We start from the raw sequence: 21,632 nt of genomic DNA, 5'->3' as shown, positions 1-21,632 counted from the left end.
AATGATGAATAAACATCCCTGCACCACCCTAAATTTGTCTTTTTCCTCTTGCACCTCTCTGCTTTCACCTTAAAACAGAAATTTTATTCTTCGCCATGTAAGGCCTTATTTCAAGTCAACAACTAACCAGGGGTGCGTTTCCCATACAACGACGTTCTGTAGTTCGCTGCTTGACTACCATAGTAAGACGCATCATTGAAGAAATAAACTAGCTAGTCACGACTGTTTCCCAAAACCGTATTGTCACAAATTTGCCGTTCACCCACGTTGGTGAATGACAACACGCAGGTGGTGGAATAATAACTTCTTTTGAGGAATTTATTTGAGATCGAAATAAAGCTAGATTTTCCTTATATGAATTACACACATGACATCTGAGGACTAATTCTTTCTGTTATTTTGCTTTCTTTTAAGATTCAGTCATAGGCTCTCTCTCTTACGCAGACCACCCATGCACATGCACACTTATCAAAAACAATGCTTTAAATCTCTTCAAAAACTAAAAGGTGTCAATTATTTTTGATATACTTGAAATATAAGATATAGATTGTACTGGACGTTGGCTTGCCTATTTCGCTCGAGATAAGGATTTATTAAGTCCACATGCCATACAAACAAGAAGATGTCGTTCCAACCACAGAGCTTTGCCATGCTGTTTGCGAATGTTCGTTTGAACTATGGTTTCAGGAAACACCAAGTGGCTGAACTATGTTAGTAATGACGGAACTTGCTTTTGGGAAACACACCCCAGATGTTTATTACCACTGCTTGAAGTGGGCCGGTACACACCGGTACTCAGCGTACTGGCACTGTTTCCTGCGGACCGGCACTTCTGACTCGATGCTACATGATCCCTGTACTGGATACACTTGAACATAGTTTTTCAGGTAGGTTTGCATGTAACTTTCTTCTAGCGTCTTGGAGATATTGCCAGAGTTCTTCTGGATTTAGTCAGTGTCAGTTTGTTCTGTTTCTTCATGTAAAAATAGACATGACTCAACGATGGTGAGACCAGATCTCCGTGTGCAGCACCTATGTGACCTATAGTCACACTTCTTGAGCATACAGAAATCTCACTGGATTATTAAAAATAATGGCAAAAGCAATGTTTGGAAATGTAAACTGATATTTCCTACTTACACGCTTCTGTAAATGATGTAAATAACTGACTTAAAACCATTTATTGGGGTGAAAATACAGACGTGCCTAAGACTTTTGCACAATACTGTATATCTACATGTATGTGTGTGTATTAATGTATACATATAAATATACACAGTACACACACATTATGTAAACACAGACTTTTATTTTGGATGATTAATCGATTTGCTATTAATCGATTTGACAGCCCTACTAAATAATATGCCGTATCTGATATTGAGAAAATGGTCTATTAGTGATTGTGATTTCAACTTTAGTGAAGTTACATTATTACACCATTAGATGGCAGCAAGGACTGTCTTTATGAGTGAGTCAGTAGCATACTTTTATATTGAAAGAGACCAAAACACGGACATTGTCTTTACTTAAAACAACACATTATAAGACATAATTGACAAATACACCGAACAGTACTGTCATGGGAAATCCCCTTAACTGTTATAAAGATACAAAGACAAAGATATGGCTTTTGAGTATTGAGTGTTGCATAACCATGGGAAACATCTAAGGGTTAGGAATGTAAACCCAGTTCCCTGAGAAGGGAATGAGACACTCTGTCAGTTGCTGACGCTATGGGCGATGTGTCCCATGGCACCTGGTGTCTGAATATTGTAAAATCACACCAAACCTATTGGCTGACAGCAGTCAGATGACATCACAGGGAGTATCCTTTCACATAAAAGGGTGACTGTTTATACAGCAGATTTGTTTTTTCTGAATGGAGAAGCAATGGGATGCCTTAAAGAGGGCAACAAGGTGTAGCATCTCATTCCTTTCTTAGGGAACCAAGCTTGCATACATAACACTTAGACATTCCCTTTCGAGGGAACTCAATGCTGTGTCCGTTGTTGACACATTTATTTAACCATTAATGAAACGGGCACTTTTGCTTTAGCTATAGGACAGTCTAGAGCCCTTAAAACCATGGCTATCTTGGGAGATTACAAAAAGAGAAACACAAGCGTAATGGAAATGTCTGAAAACGGAGATCAGCCCATTTGCAAGGAGCATAATCCTGCTTCAATACCCAGTGTGATCATTTGGAGCATATCTTATCTTATTGGAAGGCCGGAAAAAATCTGACAGTCAAAAAAAAAAAAAAAAAAAAACATTCAGTGCGAAAGCATATATATCAGAGGTCCTCAATTCTGGACCTCGAGGTCTACTTTCTTGCAGACTTTATCTCCAACCGTGATAAAATTCACCTGTCTGCAACTTTCTAGTTATCCTGAAGTATAGATTGTTTCAACGGCAACAACACAGACAAACGTTATGTGGCCCAAACTTAACTTCCGGTAGACTTCCACAAAGAATCAATAACAACAGAGTCCCTGTAGAGTCGATCATTTTATTGCAATTATTGTAAGCAAAAATATTCATATAAATTAAACATAATATAAATTGTTATATTACTAGCGACGAGCCAGACCGATAAACAAACACAGACCGGAAGTTAACTTCAGGCCAGACGCATGCGTCCGATGAAACTGTCTATAGCATCCAGAATATTAGCTTGTTCTGGTTTGTCTAATACAGATGAAACGAAACCTTTCTGGTTCAAGGATTAGCAGTTAATTTGGAGGTGCTCCACCAGTGATGAGATGATTTCAATCAGTAGCTGCGGATACATGGACCCTAATAATCCAACTGTAATCAGACTAGTAGCACAATCGGAATAAAAAAGTCACATGTAACCAAGTCAATCGGAATGAATTGCCAAATCCAATTAAAAATTCAGTCGTATTGTAAGGAGTGGTTTATTCCTGTTGTAATCCGATCGACAGGACATGTAAACACTTTGTATGTCACAGGATGAGCTGCTGCTGTTGTTGTTGAATAAACAACCATTGCTGTGTGTTTATGTCTCACCTTTTGCTCAGCGTCTGTGAAGTGGGGAATGAAAATGTCATATCAGTCCTTGTTTCCAACTCTGAAGCACAGACAACCGGTTTTGGGAACAGAAAGGGGTGCTTTTACTGCATGATAAATATAAGCAGCACAGCACAACAGCTCTTGTGCTCATCGTCCTCTAATTAGGACACAAAATCAGGGCTCGACCTTAAGCCTTGTCCTTAATACTTGTTCTAGTGTGCCCTGAATGACCAATTCACTTGTCTCAATAGAAAGTCCTCCTCCACGAGGAGGAGTCTGACAAGGAAAGTTTTAATAAGGCTAGTTGTCCGGTCAGGCAAGTAAAATCCTATTTTACTTGTCCCTTCAAAAAGGCCACCTGTCCTGGACGAGTGGTCAAGCATTAATGTCGAGCCCTGCAAAATGAATAATAAACCTGCTGTTTTAAAACAAAAGAAAGTGAGGATGGTTATTATGAGACAACAGCAGGAAACACTGTATGTTTGTGCAGTGTACAAATGTCAAGACTAAATCTGATTAGAAGCTTGTGACAAACGCACACATAAACCCGATCAGTGTATTAAATAGCATTCATGTGAACTCTACTTTCTGATTCATCAGTCAGAATAAATTCATTCCGATTGAAGCAAAAAGTGTTCATGTAAACTTAGCTAATGGGATGAAAATCTGGTGTCGCTGTGTGCCCTGTTTTATTTAAAGAACAGGGATCTATTAAAGTCTCATCTTCACAACACGTGTTTGTGGAAGTGTATCACGGCACAGACAAAATACATTTCTGAGGACCTCTGCTCATCTGGTTGGCAGTGGTTATAAAACCTAAAGAGTTCTAAAGAGTTTGGAATCCATGTTGAGATTAATATGGGTTACACAAGGTTGCTTTACCTTGATAATTAAAACTGCATTTTTGCAAAAGTAGTGGTAAGTGAAATCTTGTGTAATGCTGCATTTAAACTGCTAGTTGTTAAAATTACTCAGTGCACCTTTAACAAAATCACAAACTGATTCTTTGTTGGAAAAAAAAATCACTTTGTGAACTTTTAAAAATAATTTAACAGTATTCTCTTTCTCTCTGTTCTGACATCACATATCTGAAAACTCGAAATATCTATTCGAAGAGAGACTGAAAATGAGTGGTTCATATTGGTCACAATATCAAAATCCGAAGAGGAGAAAAAAAGAATCCAGGAAGAACTGGATCGAATTAAAAAAAAAGAAGAAGAAGAGAGAAAAGAAAATGAGTTTGTTATTATGTTAGATTTTGCATGAGATTTTTACCAAAATCAAGCTCAAATTAAGTTTTCGACCAGCTAATTTGTGCTTTTTCATCTTTAGAACAACTGCATCTGAAGCCGTAACCCACATAGCAATTGTCGTCTAGCCCAGCTCTGGGCCAAACAACCAGTTACGCTCATCCCACACGCAGCAAAGAATTACGGCCCTTGTTTGGCCCAGATCTGGACTACAGGCATGAGCCACACATGAGCCATAACTGGCCCAAATCTCAGCCAAACAGTAACTTATTTTATGTATAATCATTTTCTATTTTTAACTGTTTTAAATTGTTTTTAAATCAATTTTTAAATCATTTTAAAAGTTTTTGAATTCCTTGTTTTATTATTGTAATTAATTTTTTTAGGATTATTTTACTTCCTTTTATGTAAAGCACTTTTAATTACCATTGCCTATGAAATGTGCTATATAAATAAACTTGCCTTGCCTTGCCTTATAACCAGCCCTGAACTGGGCCAGAATAAGTTTTAATAGTGCCACCCAATCTCAGCCTTCAGTCAACTACATAGAGAGCAGTCTTTAACCAGAAACCCCAAAACTGAGCTATAAAAAAAGCCAAAAAAAACAAAAAAACAACTCTGCCACGGATCCATCCAGAGGCAGTAAAACACAATCACACCTTTAGACAATTAAGCATCTGTAATTCACACATCTTTAGATTGTGAGGGAAACCAGATCTGAAGGAAAGACTTTCTGGCTCATCTGGGACTCAAACCAGAGATCTTCTTGCTGTGAGGGGACAGCATTTCCCACCAAGCCGCTTATGCTACACTTAGCCTCAGACATAAAATACAGACACTTGTGGAATAATAATAAATAAAAAATTGCAAAACTTTTTTCATGATTGTATGTATATAAAATAAAATAAAAATAAAAAAAACATTTACAGGTACAAAACTCTGTTTGGACAGATGCTGAAATGTACAACATACGCAGGAAAATCCTCAGTGAACACTGCACACAATGTTAAAAGAAACACTAAAGTAGTGTTGAAGTTCACGAGATGAAGGATCAAATTAAATGATCATATAACTGATGATTGAGCATTTGGTAAAATCAAGTGCAAGTCAAAGACATTAAATCTCTGAAGATCTCAGCAGAGGAGGATTAAACAACTCCACAAACAGCATCACCAGCTTCACTCATTACTAACCAGACTGACTTTATTTCTGTCAGACGTCTAGAGAAGCTCTTATTGAGAATCAATAGAGGTTTAGATGTTGATATTTATTTCATTTGAAGTCACCATTGTGGTGGGCATTGTTTGCTTTAGTTCTTGGTCCTTGTACTTCTTGTGTTAGCTTTTCTTCGGCTGCTGTAACTGTGTGTTTGTAAAGCACAGTTGTGGCAAAGAAAGCCAAGATCGAATGGGATCAGGTACTATCTCCCTATCTTGCTGGTGATGACAAAGTCATAACAAAATGAGCATCTAATAACTTAAAAACCTCATCAGTAGTTATAATGGTGTTTTGTTTTTAATCTTGTTTACCTTTGGCATTTATAGCCACCAACCTTGTGAAACTGCAGTATCGGCACTAATAGCATTAAAATGATCACACATCCTGAAGACAGACATCAAGATTTTGCATATGATAGATAGATAGATAGATAGATAGATATACTTTATTGATCCCATGAGGGAAATTCTTGTGTTACAGCAGCATGGTCAGTAGCAAGATACAACACGTACACGTACACGTACGAGTCTGCTCATTCCCAAAAAACACACAAAATATAAAATATAAAATACAATAAGTTAAATTAAATGTAGTAGTGCAGGTATGGAACACAGTTGTAGATTTAACCAGATTTACATCAGTATTTACATAAGTACACTTGTGAAAAATGGTAGTGAATAATGATGAATATGAAGAACCTTGAGAATGTAGAATATAATAACATGATATATACAATATAATGATATGAATCACAACAACAGTGACAATCAAAACGAAAAAGCTTCATGCTGCGCAATGCATGATGGGTGGCTTCATAGTACAAAACTTGATTCTTCCTTAATTCCACATCCTGGATTCCCAAGCTTTTTTGGTTTTGATTGTGACCACTGTGGTGATTCATATGCAGAATCTTGATGTCTGTGTTCTCCCTTAGAAAAGAGAGGGGCTGATTCCTTCAGATGGGAGGAGAGACCTTGCCTGCAGTGTTACAGTTGCTGTACTGGTCTATGGTGGTGAAACAAGAGCTCTGAGTACCAGTCAATCAGTGCCCCTATCCTCATCTTTGGCCACAAGTTGTGGGCATTGTGGATGAGGGCTAACCCATACAAATCCAACGACACATAGGCCCTACGCAGGTTCTCTCACCCAGTGCAGGGTTTTTTTTTTTTTTTTTTAAACAACTGTGAGATTTGAAACAGTAAGTAAATTCCTTTTAAGTGAACACAAGTCCTGCAAAATACATTCTTACTCAGTAAATACTCAAATATGTTGGTTATGTTTCATAGCAGATATTAAATATAACAGCTGACCAAGCAGATACATACAAATGTTTTGCTACAAACACACTTGGAATGGCTCTTTGTACAGCTACGCTTAAGGTTTTTGAAGGTAAGACATAATTTACATTCATAGATTAAAAAAAAATTATTATTATTATTTTTATTATTAATAATAATAATTACCTTACATTGTATCGCAAACATTTCTTTGCATCCCAGCTTTATTGTGATCATTCTCTTTTTCAGCTGGATTCAGGAAAAATAGGCCAGGTATGTCTAAGAATACCAGAGTAAATCTGATGTTATTTAGACATTAAAAGTTCACAACTCAAAGTTTCTCTCTCTCTCTCTCTCTCTCTCTTGAAGTTAGCAAGACAAATATAGTGCAGTGTAAAACATAAAGATACAACAGTGACTCTGTTACAAAGCGCTCTCCTTCCATAAATGAATGAATGAATATTCTCCATACATAAATCTTTACCATAGCAATGATTATACATATTACTTTGTTAATTAACACTTAATTTTCTCTTTTAAAATCCATTTTTAGTATTAAATAGTGTCAGCATCCAAGTTCCTGAAAAATAAACATGTACTATATAAACCTGTGACAGCCGTCAACATTGTCAGAGCTGTGCTGTTATAGAAAAAATCAGTGAATACATTCTGACCATTCAGATTCAACATTCAAATTCAAGATTCCTGTGGTATAATGACTGTTTATAGCTTTTACAGTTACAGCATTTAGCAGATTATCCAGAGTGTTTTGTAGTCTCGTGATAGTTCATTAGGTTAGGCCGTCAAGCTAAAATCCTGTTGAAGGAGGTTAGTACAGCATGAAAAGAAAACACACAAGACAAGGGATTCTTTCAATAGAAGTGTCAATTCAAGAGGTAGATCTTTAGTCTTTGTTTGAAGACAGCCAGTGTTCGGACAGCCAGTGGAAGTTCATTCCACTACCTGAGTGCCAGGACAGAAAAGAGTCTTGAGGGATGATGGGTCCAGTCAAGCCATGTTAGAGCCTTGAAAGGAGCGTGGTGCATAGCAGGGTGTGATAAGTGCCTTAAAGTATGTGGTTACTTGTCTGGTTTTGGCTTTGTAGGCAATCATTAGTGTTTTAAACCTGATGTGGGCAGCTGCAGGAAGCCATTGGAGAGAAGGAAGCAATGGGGTGGTGGGTTCTCAATAATACTTAAGGGTTCTAGAGTTATTTTTTTCAAGAGTGTAATGAAATTACCATAAGGCAACATTCAAATGATTCGATAGAATTCAAATGTTGATGTCGATCAGAAAAACAAACATGGCATAGCAAAACCGTGCACATATATTAAATTATCTTATACACTTAAGTCAATTATCTCAAACCTTCAAAAAGTAATCTAAAGATGACAGAAAGTTACAACAAGACATCATGTTTAGCCTGCCAAATACACATATACATATACATGTAGTCATTCAAAACACAATCTGTTTGTATGCAGTACTTAGTAAATTACTAAACAGCTTAAGTTGAATTAAAAGATAATGGTAATAGTGTTCAGACTAGACAGTAGATGGCTAGTCCGATAAGTCAAAAAGTAATTTAAATATGTGCTTGCTTATTTATTTATTTATTTATTTATTTATTTCAGAACGAAATGAACCTGAAGACTTCAGAAAAATGCTGAAGAAAACTGTGTAAAATATCACAACCAAATAATTTGGGGAGCTACATTTTTTGTTGTTTGTTTCATGTTATCTATTTTTACAGTTAATATATCTAGATAGCAAAACTCTTTCGAAATATCTTTGTGGAATCTTTTCTGAAATCTGAAAAATCTTTTCTGAAATCTGAAAAGACTTTTCAGCAACCAGTTGAAGAAGGAAAGAGAGGAAGAACAGGCGAAGGTATCAACACCTTCAGACTATTGTAGTCAAAGATGGATTTGAAGTGTTTACACTGATCACTGTACTGTACTGTACACCGATATTTCTTATTTTTCCATTGTCCTTTATTTTTAACAGTATGTTGAAAAGGTTGAAAATATGAAACCAGTAGAGGTCAAACCAAATGGAAAAGCTGAATTTGAACTTGAGATGAAGCTCAAGAATCCCATGAGCAAAATTTCTCTCTACAAGGTGAGAGCCACAAGTTTCTTAACTGCAGTGATGTTTTCTGTAGAGGCTTATGTAAGCGCTATATAAAATCACTCTGCTTAGGTGGGCAGTATCTAATTCAACTCATTTATTCTTTGCAGAATGGTGAAATCGTTGACTATGGTGATGGCACCAATGATTCCTTCAAACACAATCTGAAGAAAGTTGGTGATAAATACACATTTACCATTAGTAATGTTGGCCCAGAAGATGCAGGTCTATATCAAGTGGATGTTGAAGATGCAACCATGTTTTCAGCTGAATTGGAGAGTAAGACTAAGTTTGATCACGGTGTTAAACATGTTAGGTGTAACCCGCTGCACCAAGTACTGCAGACACGATGGGTTCTGAATATGGACCAGCTTTTCAGAAGTTCAGGTTCGCCTACGGAGAATAAGGAGCTCAATAACAACAATGAATCACTCAGACACGGTAAGACGTTCAACTCAGTGTTATTTGTCAAAAGTAAATGTTTGGCTTAGCAATTGAAATGCACCAAATCAGAGGAATGAGGAAAAATAAACAAAATACAATGGGTAACATTCTCAAACAAAGAAAAGGAGAAAACTATTTCAGTGCAAGTTGTTTTGACAATAACGCTTTCCTTTTTTTTTAACTCTATTCCTTTTTTTTCCCCCTTTCTTTATAGTTTTCAAGGACTTCAAATGAAAACTCAGAAGAACTCAAACTCAAACTCACACCTTCCACCACAAACTTCACATCAGTTAATGAAGTCAACCTTTTGTTTGCTCCTTTTGAGGTATCGCTAACTTATTTCTTTGTTCACTCTGGAGAAAAATAAAATAAAATGAAATGAGAGTTGTATCCTTTGTTCACACTTTAAAAAAAATAAAAAATAAAAATGGGGAAAACAAATACACTTGATCAAATTAGAAGAAAAACACAATTAGGAAGAAACCCAAATAAACCTGAATAAATTCAAGTATGAATTCAAAGCTCAATTTTCAAGAGTCTTGTAATTCAGTACTTGATGTTCATTCACAACCTTGTGAATGTGGCTGAATTCAGTTAACGACAGTGAAATTGTTCGTCACTCAGTCTCTCCTATTAGATCGTCCCTAAAGAGAACAGTGAAACGCTCTGTTTGTGCTGCTAGTTCACTTTTCCTACCGTCCAGTTCGGCAACAGCAAGGTAAATGTCATTCAGTAGCACTTGTTGAGAACTCAGTGCGGCTCGCCAGTCCTCACTCCCTCCGTGAACACAGGAGTTTGGACGAAATCTGGGAATCCAGAAACTCCATTTCGTGAAGCATCGATCTCCATACAGCGTCAACTTAGAGCTTGCAGCACACACTCGACAGGGCCACGATAAAACCGAATCAGAAGTAGAAAAAAGGAACAAAAAAAAAAAAAAAAAACTGACCTTGAATAACAAGGTCACAAAACTGTCATTAATATCATTTTCAGAATACACACATATCACAACGTTTAACAAAGCAACAAAATGACGATCTCATCTTACAAATAAACGCATAAGCATAAATTTATCACATGTGGTCTTGCAACATACATTCACAATTCATAAATGAACTCAAATACAGCATCTTTTTAACATTTCACTTATATGAACCTTTCACACAGATTAACACATAAAACAACACAGATGAATTTAACCGTTTTAATCCCTTGTAGCTCCAAAGAACTCAGTTTCCACTCGGTCTTTCACTCATAACTCATGAAATTAATTTCCAATTGAAAATGTCTTTTGCTTCTGTGTGAAACACTTTTAGTTATTGGATAACACGCCACCTCTTCATGGTCACCATTCTTCTTCCTCCTACCATATAATCATACAGTGGATAAGCATCAGTTAGCTGATCTAGATCAACCAGGGCAACCTCTCCATCAGGAGAGACAATCAACTGTTTTGTGTTATAGATCAGGAGAAAGCACATTGTTTACCGTACTATGCAATGATATGACAGTGTTACCTTGAAAATGTGAAATTAATCTCTGATGTTGAAGTATGGTTCCTTGTTGATCCCTGTTACTTGTAGGCACACAGGTTTAAAACTAAAAAGTCAAACATGAGTCATAACCACTGGAAGCTTCAGTTTAGAAGGATGCATGAAACTGCAGAAAACAGTTGCCTTTATTTGTTAAGTAGCCTACTGCATTATGTCTTGCTTTCATGCTTTTTTTTTGGTCAGATTGGAGGTCACTTTTGACTCCTGGAGCAATTACAACACAATAAATGTTTGAAAATGTAACATGTTTTGACCATTTATTTAATAGAATTAAGAAAATGTAAAGTGATTATATAAAGCAAGTAACAATAAGTTATTGGAAATGAGTAAAGTTTATCTAATATACAATCTTAAATCACAGTTCATCAGTTATCCTAAAATTTATTTAATCACATTAACTTAACATGATGGGGCGAAGCTTGAATAAATACATAAGTTTTAACTTTTGGGGTTAAATATTTTTTTTTGAGTGCATCAGATTTTTCCCCAACCATTAACTAAACGTTCATGCAAGACTTAACAGATTATGTTCGTGTGAATCTCGCCAAGACATATTTTGCAATACTTTATAGGGAGAGTCTCGCGGAAATGCGTGTCTGTGCATGCACTTTGCAAATGTCAGTCAGCGCAATCGTTTTGATTTCATCATGGGCGGATTGCTGCACTTTGCAACAACAGACCTACAACTTGCAGCAGTCGTCCAGTGAGCAGAGAAAAAGGTTCTCCTCTCAGAAAACGTACAAATAAAGATCATTTTATATGTTTAATTAATATTTGGAGCATTGGGATCGCCAGAAGAGGGCCTAATGAACTCATTTTTGTGAAAACCTCAAATTCAACCAAAACTGACATTTTTCACTTCTTTTGCCTGTAGCTCAAAATTAGACCGTGAGCATTCCGACTCATTTTGCCAGCACAAGTCACATATAGCTAAAACTGTAAATTCAACTCCTTGTTACAAGTAGAACCATCACTTCTACCACAAAAGACTGCTTTGTAAGTAGTCTTCCTGATTTATCTCAATAGTTATCTTAACAGCTCAGAAAAACTTGATGATGTAACAGAAACTATGGACTCTCTCTTTTCTAGCACTTTAGATATGAATATTTCTAATGATATTAATAATGATATTTGTCTCTTTTAGAAGAAAATAAACATAACCTCAGGTATTTATTCAATACAGTGGCTAAATTAACGAAAAATACAGCATCAACAGGCGTTGACATTTCCCAACAGCACAGCAGTAATGACTTTATGAACTACTTTACTTCCAAGATCGATACTAGTAGAGATAAAGTTGTAACCATGCAGCCGTCAGCTACGGTATCGCATCAGATAGTGCACTGTAGTTCCCCAAGGAACAATTCCACTCATTTTCTTCTATAGGAAAGGAAGAATTGTATAAACTTGTTAAATCATCTAAACCAACAACATGTATGTTAGACCCTATTCCATCTAAGCTACTAAAAGTGGTGCTTCCAGAAGTCATAGATCCTCTTCTGAATATTATTAATTCGTCATTGTCATTAGGATATGTCCCTAAAACCTTCAAACTGGCTCTTATTAAGCCTCGCATTAAAAAACCACAACTTGACCCCAAAGAACTAGTTAATTACAGACCTATCTCGAATCTCCCTTTTCTGTCAAAGATATTAGAAAAGGTAGTATCTGTGAGGATTTCCAGTCAGGATTTAGACAGTATCATAGTACTGAGACTGCTCTCATTAGAGTTACAAATGACCTGCTCTTATCATCTGATCGTGGTTGTATCTCTCTATTAGTGCTACTGGATCTTCGTGCCGCATTTGACACTATTGACCACAACATTCTTTTGAACAGACTAGAAAATTTTGTTGGCATTAGAGGAAGTGCATTGGCATGGTTCAAATCGTAATTATCTGACCGCCATCAATTCGTAGCCGTGAATGAAGAGGTATCATATCGATCACAAGTGCAGTATGGAGTACCTCAAGGCTCAGTACTAGGGCCGTTACTTTTCACGCTCTACATGTTACCCTTGGGAGATAGCATCAGGAAACATGGTGTTAGCTTTCACTGTTATGCTGATGATACTCAGCTCTATATTTCTTCGCGGCCTGGCGAAAAATACCAATTTGAAAAAATGGAATGCATAGTCGATTTTAAAAACTGGATGACGAGTCATTTCTTACTGTTAAATTCTGAAAAAAACGTCTCCAGGTTACGTATGTAACCATGGTTCCCCGAGGGAACGAGACGCTGCGTCACAAAACGCTATGGGAACGCCCCCGCGTGACCGCGCTCTGAATCACATGTCTAATCCGTCCAATGGATGGGCGAGACGTCATGGGTGGGGTGACGTAGCGACCCGGAAGCATAAAAGCCCGAGCGGCGAGCCCCGCGTTAGCTTACAGGAAAATGAAGCAAGCGCCGCAGGGACGCCGGAAGTGTGGCACCGAGACGCAGCGTCTCGTTCCCTCGGGGAACCATGGTTACATACGTAACCTGGAGACGTTCCCCTTCAGGAACTCGAGCTGCGTCACGAAACGCTATGGGAACGAGTATACCCACGCCGCCAGACTTACAAGTCCCTGCCTCCAGGAGGAGGCATGCCTAAGGCACAAGGACAGAGGAGCCGGGAGTGGGTCGCGTATCTAGGTCATAAAACCTGGCAAAGGTCAGGGGCGTGGACCATCCCGCCGCGTTGCAGATGTCCTGTAAGGACACACCTGCCAGAAAGGCCTTAGAGGCCGCCACCGCTCGGGTAGAGTGAGCCTTGACCCCCAGGGGACTGGGGAGACCAGAGGACTCGAAAGCCAGAGAAATGGATTCTACAATCCACCGGCTGAGGGTCTGCTTAGAAGCAGGAAAACCCCTCTTAGGGGGACCAAAGCACACAAGCAACTGGTCCGCCTTTCTCCACAGGGCAGTTCTGTGGACGTACGCGTCCAGTACTCGCACTGGACACATACAATTGAGCTTCCGATGGTCGGGCTCCCTGAAGGGAGGAGGACAGAAAGCCTGCAGCACGACCGGCCGTGGTGCCGAGGAGGGGACTTTCGGTACGTACCCCGCTCAGGGGTACAAGAATGCTTTGGCCAAACCAGGCGCAAAGTCTAAATAGGAAGGGGTCACCGAGAGGGCCTGAAGACCCCCCACTCTCCTAAGAGAGGAAATTGCCAAGAGAAAGGCAGTTTTCAACGTCAGAAGACGGTCCGAAATCTCCTCTATGGGCTCGAAGGGGGGTTTGCAGAGAGCCTCTCAAACCACGGCCAGGTCCCACAAGGGGACCCGAGATCGAGCTGGAGGTCTGATCCTCAGCGCACCGCGGAGGAAACGTGTCACCCAGGGGTGCCTGCCCACTGACTGGCCATCGAGAGGGGCGTGGCAGGCCACAATAGCCGCCACGTACACCTTCAGGGTGGAGTGGGTCAGTCCCGCGGAGAGGCGGGCCTGCAAGAACTCCAGCACTGTACCAACTGGGCAGTGAACAGGGTCAAGCCGGCGGTCTCCGCACCAGGAAGTGAAAAGGTTCCACTTCAGGGCGTACAGTTTCCTCGTAGAGGGAGCTCTGGACTGGAGGATGGTCTCCACAACCTCGGTTGAGAGACTGGAAGCGCGGAGTTGTGCCCCCTCAGAGGCCACACCCACAGCTTCCACAGCTCCGGGCGGGGGTGAAGATGGCCCCCCGCCTGTGAGAGGAGATCCCTCCTGATCGGAATCTCCCATGGGGAGCCGTCTAGGAGGGAAATCAGGTCCGAGAACCATACTCGGCCCGGCCAGAACGGGGCTACTAACAGTAGACGAATTCCGTCCTGGCGCACTCTCTCCAGAACTCCCGGGAGCAGAGCGACCGGAGGAAAGGCGTACAGACGCAGCCTCGGCCACGGCTGTACCATGGCATCCAGTCCAAGAGGAGCTGGATGAGTCAGAGAGAACCAAAGGGGACAGTGCGACGTCTCCTGCGTCGCAAACAGATCCACCTGGGATCACATACGCCATATGAGCTCCACCACCTCGGGGTGGAGTCTCCATTCCACGGGCACCGGCCCCTGCCTCGACAGGGCGTCCGCTCCCACGTTGAGATGACCAGGGATGTAGGCCGCTCTCAATGAGAGGAGGTTCCCTTGGGACCACAAAAGGATCTGGAGCACCAGCCTGTAAAGGGGGCGTGAACGCAGACCTCCCTGGCGGTTGATGTAAGAGACCACCGTCGTGTTGTCGGTGCGCACCAACACGTGGCGGCCTCTTAGGTCTGGGAGAAAGTGTTTCAGAGCTAGAAACACGGCCAGCATCTCCAGGCGGTTGATGTGCCAAGTGAGATGGCGGCCGCTCCACAGACCACGGGCAGGACGGCCACTCATGACCGCTCCCCATCCGGTGAGGGACGCATCCGTCGCTAGCACTACGCGGCGACCAGGAGCTCCCAGGACCGGGCCCTGAGACAAGAACCCAGGTTCTCTCCACACAGCTAAGGCACGGCGGCATCGTCGCTTGACCTTGATCATGCGGAGCGGGTTTCCTCTGTTTCGGAAAAACCCCCTAGACTTGAGCCACCACTGTAGGGGTCTCATGTGCAGCAAGCCAAACGGTATCACGTTGGACGCAGCTGTCAATAGGCCCAGCAGTCTCTGAAACTGCTTTACAGTGAGTGACCGGCCTACTGTCGCTCTCGCGACCGCTGTGAGGACCGACTCGATCCGAGCAGGAGACAAACGTGCCTGCATCGTGGTCGAATCCCACACGACGCCTAGATAAGCGGTTCTCTGAGCTGGAGAAAGCACGCTTTTCTCGGCGTTTAGTCTTAACCCCAGTTCCTTCATATGGGCGAGAACGGCATCTCGATGCCAAGCCACCATCTGCTCTGAATGAGCTAAAATCAACCAGTCGTCGATATAGTTCAGTATGCGGATGCCCTGTAGTTGCATAGGAGCCAGGGTAGCATCCACGCACTTTGTGAGGTGCGGGGTGAGAGTGCTAGGCCGAAGGGAAGAACCCGATACTGGTAAGCTTCGCCCCCGAAAGCGAACCTCAGGAACTTTCTGTGCGGGGGAAGGATGGAGATGTGGAAATACGCATCTTTTAGGTCGATCGTGACGAACCGGTCCTCGGACCTGATCTGAGACACGACCTGAGTGACCGTAAGCATCCTGAACTTCAGTCGAGCGACTGAGAGGTTCAATTGCCGCAAGTCCAAAATGGGACGCAGCCCTCCCCCCTTCTTGGGAACAATGAAGTACCGGCTGTAGAACCCTGACTCTCTGTCGTGAGGAGGGACCACCTCGATGGCCTCCTTCCTCAGGAGAGTACGTACTTCCTGCTCCAAAACCAGAGCCTGCTCGGGACCCACCACAGTGGGAAGAACCCCAGAAAAACGAGGTGGAGATGAGCCGAACTGAATTCGGTAGCCTCTTTCTACAGTACGCAGGACCCAATGAGACACATTCGGCAGAAGTTTCCACGCTGCCAGAAAGCTCACTAAGGGAATCAGTCTCTCGAGACTGACCTCTGGTGTAATAAAAGCGGTTAGCTGGGTGCCCTGAGGCGGCGAACCGACATGGGGGAAATGAGCTAACCGCTGCGAAGGCCTCAGGAGAGGCCGCGAGCCTCCCAGGCCCGCTACGTTGCCGGGTGAGAACTGGGAGAGGCGCTCGCCGGAGACCGCTGCGCCCTGAAGCACCATAGGTGGCAGGGTTGGCAGATCGACCTCCTGAGGGCACTGGGGGGACCCGGGCACCGTAAGATGAGGTGTACGCCGCATCGCCCCAGAGGGGCCCGCCCTCGGAAGCCCTGGGCCAAAACCATCAGGGCTTCTTAGCCGCGGCCCTTCTGGACATGAGGACGGTCCTCAGATCCGCCTTAGTGCCCGAAGGGCCGGGCCCAGAGCGTCGTCGCGACTCCTGCTCCCGCCTCAGGGGAGCACGGGAGGCGACGCTCTGCTTTTGTGCCTCCCTGTAGGAGGGGGCCGTACACGGAGGGGGCTGCCCCCGCCCAGCAGCCCCACGAGCCAGACAGCGTCCAGCTCTTTAAGCAGGTCGGCCTGGTACGCCTGTAACACCGCCATGGTGTGCAGACACGAAACCAGCCTGAGGTGGTCCGCAGCGGCTTGGTAGGCAACGCCGGAGCCTTCAGGGACGATGCAGCAGCAGGGGACAGATAGCTGGCTAGCGTCTGTTCAACCCTGGGCATCGCCCTGTAACCGGAGTAGTCCAGCCCCGCCACATTAGCGTAATGGGAAGAAGTGGGGCTGAACAACCGGGCTGAAAACGGCCTATTCCAGGACCTCCACACCTCAGTGTGGAGGTCCGGAAAAAAGGGCAGGCTCCGTGGCGGAGGTGGCGGCCTACTGCGTAAAAAGCGCTGTCCAGTCTAGAGCCCTGAGGCTCAGGCCGTGACTCAGCGGGCCAGTCAATGCTAAGCTTAGCGACTGCCCGCGTAACCACCTCGAGCAGCTCCCCGTATTGAGGAGACTGTGGCTCAGGGTCGACGCTCTCCAAATCGACCTCCTCGGAGGACGATAGGTGGAGCGCCGAGTCCGCTCCCCGGGGGGGAAGAAACCGCAGAGCGTGCTTCCGAGCCCAGGGAGGGGACAGTGGACCTGGAGGGTGAGGAAGGAGAAAGGGACGGGCCCGTCTCCATTCCCTCCGCCAGGTCCATCTGCGAGCCCCACGAGCGCAACCGCCGCTCTGCCTCAGCAGAGGCGGGGCCGGCACCGCGAGGCACGCTAGTGAGGGCTCCCTCCTCAAAGAGAGCCCAGCGGGAGTGGAGAGTGCGCAGCGGTAAACGCTCGCAATGTGCGCAGCCGGCTCCCTCGAGAGCCGACTGAACATGCTCCGCTCCCAAACAGGCAACGCACAGACCGTGTGTATCCCCGCCCGTAATATATCGCGGACAGGGAGGAACACACAGCCTGAAGCGCTGCCCGCTCTTGCCCTTTGTCTTATCTTTGGCTTTAGGCATGCCACAGATAAAGCACAAACCAGACGGAAAATAGACAAACAATCAACATAGAGCGCTTGCTGAAAACAGGAAGCTAACGCGGGGCTCGCCGCTCGGGCTTTTATGCTTCCGGGTCGCTACGTCACCCCGCCCGTGACGTCTCGCCCATCCATTGGACGGATTAGACACGTGATTCAGAGCGCGGTCACGCGGGGGCGTTCCCATAGCGTTTCGTGACGCAGCTCGAGTTCCTGAAGGGGAACAGAAGTGTTAATTATAGGACCAAAAACCTCTACATGTAATAACCTAGAACACTGTCTAATACTTGATGGCTGCTCTGTCAATTCTTCGTCATCAGTTAGGAACCTAGGTGTGCTATTGGGTAGCAATCTTTCCTTCCAAAGCCACGTTTCTAGCATTTGCAAAACCGCATTTTTCCATTTCAAAAATATATCTAAATTACGACCTATGCTCCCAATGGCAAATGCAGAAATGTTAATTCATGTGTTCATGACCTCAAGGTTAGATTACTGTAATGCTTTATTGGGTGGTTGCTCTGCGCGCTTAATAAACAAACTCCAGCTGGTCCAAAATGCAGCAGCTAGAGTTCTTACTAGAACCAGGAAGTATGACCATATTAGCCCGGTTCTGTCAACACTGCACTGGCTCCCTATTAAACATCGTATACATTTTAAAATCTTGCTAATTACCTACACTCAAAAAAAGGAATTTTGCTGGCTGTTGCATTTACTTAAGTGCAACGTGTGTTTTGTACTACCTAATTTAATGTTAAATTAAATAAACATGAATAAATCTCATAAGATTTGCTTGAAATTCAACTGCTTAGCTTTCACTTGATTCGATTTTGTCAAAATAACAAGAAACAATCAAGTACCCACGCGCTTCCTGGAAAATGATTACCTTTATCGCGATAACACGTCCCGAGATGAAGATTTGAAATAACGTAAAGAAAACACCTGAGGGAAGCCGTTGATGAGCGCGCACATGGAAAGGTAAGAGCAAATCCTTTATTGTCTACTTGTGAAACTGATCAAAATGCAAAAAAAAGTACTGTGCCTTAATAATATCATCTTATAGGCAGCATATTTCTCCGATAGTTTTATGTCATTTGACCTAAAATAATATTTTACTCGGGGTTAAAAGATGGCAACGTGGTCTACATAGGATTGTGCTAGGGATGAAATGATTCATTCAGTATGTACAGTCCTTTTGGCGCAAATTATCATTGCTAAATGAGATGTAGGCTTGTTTTCTGTTTTCTGTATTTAACATTTGCAGCATCTGCCGGTGTGTGTGATATGCTAGTTAACTAACATGTAGCTGATGCTAACAATTAGCTAGCTAGACTTAGGTTAACAAACAGGCTGCTAATATTAACAGTGCTTCAATATACTCGCAGCCTAAGCAGAGCAGCCATCACTCGGCCTACTTTATGTGTAAGTACATGGGAAACTGACCGTCAGTTCCACGTTGGAGTGCGGATATGCAGCTAGATTCAAGCTGATGCTTGCGGTTGTGTGAACCGACTCTGAAGAATGAGTTTGAGTGAAGCAGACTAGACTTCAGCGTGCCATTGTGGTTGATGATAGCCACAGTGTAGAATGTACTTCAATGTCTGTTGCATCTTTGTTGTTATATTTGTGAGTGGTCTTTAGTTTATTGAGGTAAATCACTGAACTCACCTCACTGATAATATTTTTTCTTTCACAGGTCCATCTTGCTATTTGCACAGTAAACACATTCAAAGGCGTTATAGTGGTAAGTACTGTTGCATTTCTTATGCATCAGCACTTTGTGACTTTTGGACATTTAAATACTTGTGCTTGAGTTGTGTATATGGAAATATATATTATATTTAGATTGCAGACTGTAGTTTTATTTACGTGACTAATGAACTTTATGTATGTTACAGGGATAGGTGGTATGTGGAGTTGTAAGGGTTGCACAGAAACTGTATCAAGTAGGTCCAAGCTTTTGCATCACTACAAGTTAAAGCATCCACATTTTGGACGTAGTTCTCGCTTTCCATGTACGTACCATCACTGTCCATGCACATTTAAGACATGGAATGCACTTATAGTCCATCAAAGTAAAATTCACTCAGCAGAGGACACCTCTAAACAGACAGCAATATTCAGCTGCCACCTTTGCGCTTGTGGTGATTTAGCATCAGAGAGGGATTATTTTGCTCATATAAATGCACATCTCAAAAGACATGAGACTGTCATCTGTATGTTTTTAGGCTGTGACTTTAAAACAAACATTTATTGCACATTTAAATCACACAAAAATCGAAAACACTGCCATCACACATTGATTGATTTTAAACCTAGAGTTGTTATAAGTAGAACATGATCTGTGAATGAATTGGTGGCCACTAGTCAGGACTTTGTAGAGCAGTCAGATATTGCCATTCCATCAAATAGTCACTGTCAAACAGAGGACTTGCATAAAATCATAGAGCAAAGATTTGCAGCTGCCTTGCTAAAGTTGGAGCATTTGGTCCATGTACCAAGTACGGCTATTGATGTATTTTTAGAGGAACGTCATCATCTGATTTGTTCTGCACCCGTTCCATTATCTTGTGACACTGTGAGTGACATCTTTCAACAGAAAAACCTCCATGTCGATGAACTTACAATAAGAGATACGGTTAATGCAGTTTGTTCTGGTAATCCTGTGCAAAGGTCTATACAAAAAGGAGGTCCTCTGAGTACAGTATATCTGCGTAAGCAGTACTACAAGAACAACTTTGGTTTTATAGAGCCAGCTGAGTACATTCTTGGGTTCTAAAAACAAAAGCAGTTTCCAATATGTCCCAATATTGAAGTCCCTACAGCAGCTGTTAAGTAGAAGGGAAATTATTGATAAAGTTACTGAGGGACATCAAAGACAGGAAGGCAAATGTTCTGTAGTGTCATATCAGTACAGGTCCTCAACAGACGGTTGCCTCTTTAAGGAAAATGGTTTCTTTACTGGAGAAAGGCCAAGGATTATCTTAAGTTTTTATGTGGATGATTTTGAAATCTGTAACCTCCTCGGCACCTCGCGTAAGAAACACAAGCTTTGTGCTGTTTATTGGGTATTAGCTAACTTGCCTCCAGGGTCTCATTCCTCGTTGTCATCTAGTAACTTGTCAGTTTTGTGTAAAAGCGATGACATTAAAACCTATGGATATGATAAAATCTTTGAACCTCTTCTAGAAGACCTGAAAAATCTGGAGGGGCAGGGTGTTTATATCCCGCTGTTAGGTGAGTCAATTAAAGGCACAGTACTCAGTGTATTGGCTGATAACCTAGGATCACACAGTGTTGCAGGATTTATGCAGAGTTTTTCTGTGGAATACTTCTGCAGATTTTGTACAGGAAAAAGAAGTGATATTCAGGTACATTCTGTTGCTTTCACTTTGAGAACTAAAGAGCATCATCAGACCCATGTCAAACAAGCGCAAGATTTAGGAACAAATTGTTTTGGAGTGAAAAAGGAATGTGTCTTCACAAAAAATTTCTCATTTTCATGTCATCTTTGGCTATCCACCTGATCTTCTCCATGATGTTTTTGAGGGTGTAATCCCAGTAGAGCTAGCTCATTGCTTGACTGTGCTTATATCCAAAAAGTATTTTACATTAGTTGATCTGAACAATGCCATTCTTAAGTTTCCCTACAAATGGACTGACAAGACGAACAAACCCCATGTAGTGTCCCGAAGTTTTTCCAGCACAAAAACAGTGGGAGGAAATGCTCATGAAAACTGGAGCCTGCTCAGGTTCTTGCCTTTTCTGGTT

At 42.3% G+C, this 21,632-nt stretch overlaps 1 protein-coding gene and 1 long non-coding RNA gene across 3 annotated transcripts; both read left to right on the top strand.

Moving 5' to 3' along the window:
• Positions 1 to 8,500: 8,500 nt before the first annotated feature.
• LOC117598184 (immunoglobulin-like and fibronectin type III domain-containing protein 1) lies at positions 8,501 to 9,708 on the top strand. Of its 2 annotated transcripts, XM_034307710.2 has the most exons (4): positions 8,503 to 8,671; positions 8,789 to 8,902; positions 9,022 to 9,352; positions 9,570 to 9,708. In XM_034307710.2, exons 2-4 carry the CDS (start codon positions 8,810 to 8,812, stop codon positions 9,587 to 9,589), a joined length of 444 nt encoding a protein of 147 aa, XP_034163601.1. In that variant the 5' UTR covers positions 8,503 to 8,671; positions 8,789 to 8,809; the 3' UTR covers positions 9,590 to 9,708. The 2 variants fall into 2 exon arrangements, with proteins under 2 accessions (XP_053092656.1, XP_034163601.1); XM_053236681.1 differs by lacking the exon at positions 9,570 to 9,708 and having other exon boundaries at positions 8,501 to 8,671; positions 9,022 to 9,538.
• Positions 9,709 to 18,417: 8,709 nt separating this feature from the next.
• On the top strand, positions 18,418 to 20,531 carry LOC128318794 (uncharacterized). Its single transcript, XR_008302228.1, has 3 exons — positions 18,418 to 18,839; positions 19,558 to 19,605; positions 19,760 to 20,531. It is a non-coding gene; the product is annotated as an uncharacterized LOC128318794 (long non-coding RNA).
• The last annotated feature ends 1,101 nt before the right edge of the window (positions 20,532 to 21,632 follow it).

Source organism: Pangasianodon hypophthalmus, chromosome 9 (genome assembly GCF_027358585.1).
Source record: "Pangasianodon hypophthalmus isolate fPanHyp1 chromosome 9, fPanHyp1.pri, whole genome shotgun sequence".
Lineage (NCBI taxonomy): Eukaryota > Metazoa > Chordata > Actinopteri > Siluriformes > Pangasiidae > Pangasianodon > Pangasianodon hypophthalmus.
The sequence above is the reverse complement of the archived record's forward strand: the minus strand, read 5'-3'. Positions and strand labels throughout refer to the sequence as shown.

What these genes read in the sequence shown, in the direction of transcription:
- LOC117598184 (XM_053236681.1), top strand. Translation starts at nt 8,810, where the DNA reads ATGAAACCAGTAGAGGTCAAACCAAATGGAAAAGCTGAATTTGAACTT. An exon ending in GCAAAATTTCTCTCTACAAG is followed by an intron (nt 8,903 to 9,021) that starts GTGAGAGCCACA and finishes TATTCTTTGCAG; the next exon opens with AATGGTGAAATCGTTGACTA.